General features: G+C 37.1%; 1 protein-coding gene across 1 annotated transcript; it reads left to right on the top strand.

Annotated features, from left to right (window-relative positions):
• Nucleotides 1–1,086: 1,086 nt before the first annotated feature.
• On the top strand, nt 1,087–4,895 carry LOC121325476 (prolactin-releasing peptide receptor-like). The gene is made up of 2 exons (XM_041267981.1): nt 1,087–1,169; nt 1,591–4,895. Exon 2 carries the CDS (start codon nt 1,714–1,716, stop codon nt 2,752–2,754), a length of 1,041 nt encoding a protein of 346 aa, XP_041123915.1. The 5' UTR covers nt 1,087–1,169; nt 1,591–1,713; the 3' UTR covers nt 2,755–4,895.
• Nucleotides 4,896–5,130: the final 235 nt, after the last annotated feature.

Below are 5,130 nucleotides of genomic sequence, written 5' to 3'. Positions count from 1 at the left end.
TGGATGCCTACTCTGACTGTCACTGTGTAGGTTACAAAGTCAGCCAAAGCTATGAAAGAGCAACATAATTTTACATTGATAGAAAAGTCATCCATTTCCTTCATTATGTTGGTGCATCTGTTTTTGGACGAACAAAAAACACAAAGTGGTACCAAAATAAACATGACAGTAACACGTGTTACTAAGAAATATTTTTAAATGTTTTAATTATTTTTTAACCATTTCCAGTGTAATGCGATATATTAGCAGCTTCTTATATTTATATATATATCGAGTATATATATATATATATATATATATATATATATATATATATATATATATATATATATATATATATATATATAAATCGCGCGGTAAAATGTTCTTTACACAGTAAGGACATGGCTTATGTGAGGGAGAGTTCCTGTGTAACGTCTTAATGTTGTTTTCTTGTCCCAAACGGCTAGTGGAGATGTAAAATTTAATTTTAATTGTATGTTAAAACAAAAACAACTACAACAACAAAAAAAAAAAAAAAAAAACTCGCTTTCAAATAGCTTGAAAACATAAACGACCTCATTTCAACACTTCACACAATTAGCGAGTATTTATTATTAGTTTGTACATTCATTAAACATTTGAGAATCTGGAAGAAAGAAAGAAAAAGAAAGAAAAAAGAAAGAAAGAAAGAAAGAAAGAAAGAAAGAAAGAAAGAAAGAAAGAAAGAACATATCATGTAAATGCAAATAAGCCATATTTATAATCACGTTTCCTATAGTTAAGTGTAATTTAATTAACCTACTCATGGTAATCCATTAATGTATGCCGATTGAGCTAATGTACCAGTTTTAATCGCCTCGCATTTACCTTCACGTCTCAGATGATTATAGCAACACACTCACTGTTACTGCACTGGGGTCTAATTCACAAGAGAAAATAGGCTTTCACACTGTTAATAAAACACTGAAATTGAAAGCTCCTGTCAAGAAACGTAGGTACCAAACAGCCAATCAGAAACCACGCCTTCGAGTTTGAGCTCAACATCGCACAAAGTGCTTATATATGCAGCACCGCTGGGCTCTAGTCTTCATTTCATGAGAAGATCAACTTCTTGTTCGATGCAGATTATTAAGAGGCACATTCCTGTTTAAACTCGAACTCAATGGATATCTCCATTAAAACATTTGGTAATACAAAAACGCCGTTTTTATTTTGAATTGAAGTTAAATAGCTTAGTTTATGTTGTGTTGATGTATTGTTGAGTTCAACAGTGACTGCTTCAAGTTCAAACGGGGGTGGGGGGGGGGGGGGGGGGGGGGTGGTGGTGGTTATTTTTTCATAGACATTCACTTCAGTAGAAATAAAGAAAATCTGTTCAGAGGATAGATGAGTTTAGTTTATAGTAGGTGAGCGCTTAGTTTAGGCGATTAGACTACATATAACAAATAAAAACAGCTGCTAACCGTGTGCGTTGTGCAGTTGGCTTCTCTGATCTAAATCATATTCTGCATATGTTTGTTTATTTATTTATTTTTATTTATTTATTTATGTATTCATTATTTAAATGTGAAATAAAATGTTAAAAGATAACGTCTGTACATTTCGCAGGTTTGGGCAAACACCGAACACGGTGACACAGGAAAAAGCTCGGATAAATAACGGGTAACGTGTCTACATCGAAAGCACTTTGACATCCAGAAAGGCAGGCAGACTACACAACCCGTTCTGAAAATGAATCCTGACAACTTCACAGCCGCTTCTCAAAGTATTCTGAAGGGAATAAACAGCAACACAACGTGGAACCAATTCACCGGACTGCAGCTCCTACAATCTTTCAAACCTCTCATCATTCCCTGCTACTCCTTCGTCGTTTTCAGCGGCATTCTTGGAAACTACCTGCTTATCCATGTCATATGCAAAACCAAGAAAATGCATAACGTTACCAATTTTTTAATAGGCAACTTGGCGTTCTCGGACATGTTAATGTGCGCAACCTGCGTGCCACTGACCTTAGCCTATGCGTTTGAACCACGGGGTTGGGTGTATGGCATATTTATGTGTTATTTCGTTTTTCTGATGCAACCAGTTACTGTTTTTGTCTCTGTGTTCACACTGACTGTCATCGCTGTAGACAGGTACTATGCAACGGCGTATCCGCTCAAGCGGCGCCTCACTATCCCTACCTGCGCTTACATTCTAGCTGCTATTTGGTTACTTTCTTGTGTCCTAGCAGCGCCGGCCTTAGCCCATACTTACCACGTCGATTTCCCTCAACTCGACTTCTCTATCTGCGAAGAGTTCTGGGTAGGGGTGGAGAAGGAGCGACTGGCTTATGCCTACAGCACGCTAATTGTGACCTACGTACTGCCTTTAATAGTTATTTCCTTGTCTTACTTGAGGATCTCTGTGAAACTGAAAAACCGCGTCGTGCCCGGCAACATCACCCAGAGTCAAGCGGAGTGGGACCGAGCGAGGCGAAGGAAAACCTTCCGTCTGCTGGTTTTGGTGGTGGCTGCTTTTGGTATCTGTTGGCTTCCACTGCATATCTTCAATATGATGAAGGACATGGATATTAACTTAATCGACAAGCAGTACTTCAATCTGATTCAGCTGCTGTGCCACTGGTTCGCTATGATGTCCGCCTGCACCAATGCGATTCTATACGCTTGGCTGCATGACAATTTCAGAGGGGAGCTGAAAAAGATGTTTGCCTGGAGAAAGAAAAGGATAGCGCCAACAACCAACGGTGTGATGGCCAGTGTGGTTCTTTAAAACTGTATGATCATAGTGTTCGTGGTACTTGTATGTTTTTCATTAGGGTTTTCCCCACAAAGTTTTGTCCACAAAAGTATTATTTGTCTGCGACCTTATTGAAATATTATCTAATAAACAATACCAATCAAGCTATCCATCTTAGTACAAGTTTGCTTATAATGTTGTAATTTCACGAACCTAAAACCTTTCAAGAAATGGTTCTCAGTCCTCACTATTGATTTATAGTATACATAGCCAATATATGGAGCACATCAATACAATATAAAATTGCTCTGACAGAGGTGAAACGGACCAGCCTAGTAAATCAGCTCATATACCACCAGTACATATCATCACTATACCAATCATAATAACTATGCCATATTCATTACAGAAAATAAAGGCAAATGAACTCTTAAATAAAGACAAATAAACAGGTAACTGAATCGCACAGAGAGGTAAACAATTTCATATTATATATGTCGGATGTTTTTGTAGTAAGGTGTGAGGAAAAAACGCGATTTAAATATGCTCTATGTTTCAAGACGCGTTGATCTTTGTTGCTGCTTTTAAAAACAGTTGAGTAATGCCTCGAGAAATGTATTTATGACAAACGAAACAAGGCAGCATTCTTTACATATTTGTCGACAACCTCCTACTTATATGTTTTTAGTGTTTATGATCATTTTTATTAAGAGACAACACGCAGTTACAGCTATTAGTGAATTCACTTATTAGGGTGAGTGGACAAACCTTCAAACATAAAAAAATAAGTGCATACGAAATGTATATGCTTCAGTTTCTGGTAACAATAGATGACAAAGGATAAGCAATGCACTGAATAAATAATCCATACTTTGGAATACAAAGGAAATAATACTCGAGGCCATACATATAATTATAATGGCATGTGTAGGACCTATACGGGTCTATAAGAAAAATATACTAAATAAGGCGAAAGTATTTTAGATTTGGTAGGTTTCATATCTTGCTCCAAGACATATAGCGTACAAGTTGTTGAATTTAAATTGGCTTTACGTGCAGCCAAGTCCATTCAAAAGTTGAGATTTAAAAAGTAAGGTCTTGATTGTAAGAAGCTTTCTCCTCGTAGACTCAGTAAAAAAAGGGACTGGCTTTATTGAAGGCTTTGATTATTTGAATATAGTTTGATATTTCACATCAGTTCCTTAGACACGAAAAAATAACCTATTAACAAAAGTCAACCGTACAAAAAACGATTTAAAGGACAAAACATACTGTAGGTATTCCCAAAGACAACCGTCCACATAAACTGCGTACCTGCCGTTTTTACGCACAATAACATCCGACATAAGCACTCAATTTAAATTGAATGCGTAAAAATGTAACAGGGTCAAGAATCACCTGTTCACATTTATTTTAAACTTGTATGATATTTTTATAATTTATTTTATTGATTTGATTAGTGCACGTTTTATGTTGTCTTGACACATTTGGATAACTGATTTGTATCACTTTATGTTTTGATAATTGATTTGTATCACGTTATGTTGGCTTCTCCACTCACATCCCTTTATTTGCTTTATTGGGCACTAACTAATTGAATTATGGATCAATTTACGCACATAAATATAAACAGCACATGTGTTTACAGACGAGATGGCTACTCTGCGGTTTATGTTTGTGAGGGTGGGAACGCAGTGTTTGGAGGAGTGAGAGAGACTGAAACAGATCAGTAAATGGAACATCCCGACAATAAGTATTGGGCTGATTGTATGATGGTGTTGAATAACGAGCGCGAAAGGCTCCAGTGTGTTTAACCCGTTTGGTAGCAGATGGGAATTTAAGAAGTGTATAGAATAGGTTATATTGCGATGCTGGTTTCTCGCTTTCTCTCTCGCTCTCTCTGTGTGTTCCCTCCCTTGCACGGACATTGTGTGTGTGTGTGTGTGGTGTAGGTATTTATACTTTGGTACCATGGTATTGTTTTTAGTATGACAGTTTTCCTGTGTCTTTGAATGTGTATCTCCACTGTATTGCTGGGTTTCAGCGTTGTTGCAATTGATCTATAATACATGACCTCATTAATGTGTACCTTTGTTTAACTGTTTGAAATCGTGTTACCTTAATAGGTGAATGGAATTATTGTTTTATTACACAAGTAGCGTTTTAGACTGTGTTGCTATTGGAAGTTTACAATAAACAAATGACTTTTACAATGTATTTGGGTGATTTTCTTGGCGACCTTGTTCCTGCTGTTTTCTGACTAAAAGAATGTTAGTTTTACCTACCATTAACCGTGATTGCCAAGAGGAAGGCTGTCTTCACGGACAGGTGCTTCAAATCAATGGAGTATGTAGGCTCAACCGGGGCCTGCGTGAGAGCCTCCAGTACAATCTCAAGGCTCTACTGGGG

Source organism: Polyodon spathula, chromosome 13 (assembly GCF_017654505.1).
Source record: "Polyodon spathula isolate WHYD16114869_AA chromosome 13, ASM1765450v1, whole genome shotgun sequence".
Taxonomy (NCBI): domain Eukaryota; kingdom Metazoa; phylum Chordata; class Actinopteri; order Acipenseriformes; family Polyodontidae; genus Polyodon; species Polyodon spathula.
The sequence above is the reverse complement of the archived record's forward strand: the minus strand, read 5'-3'. Positions and strand labels throughout refer to the sequence as shown.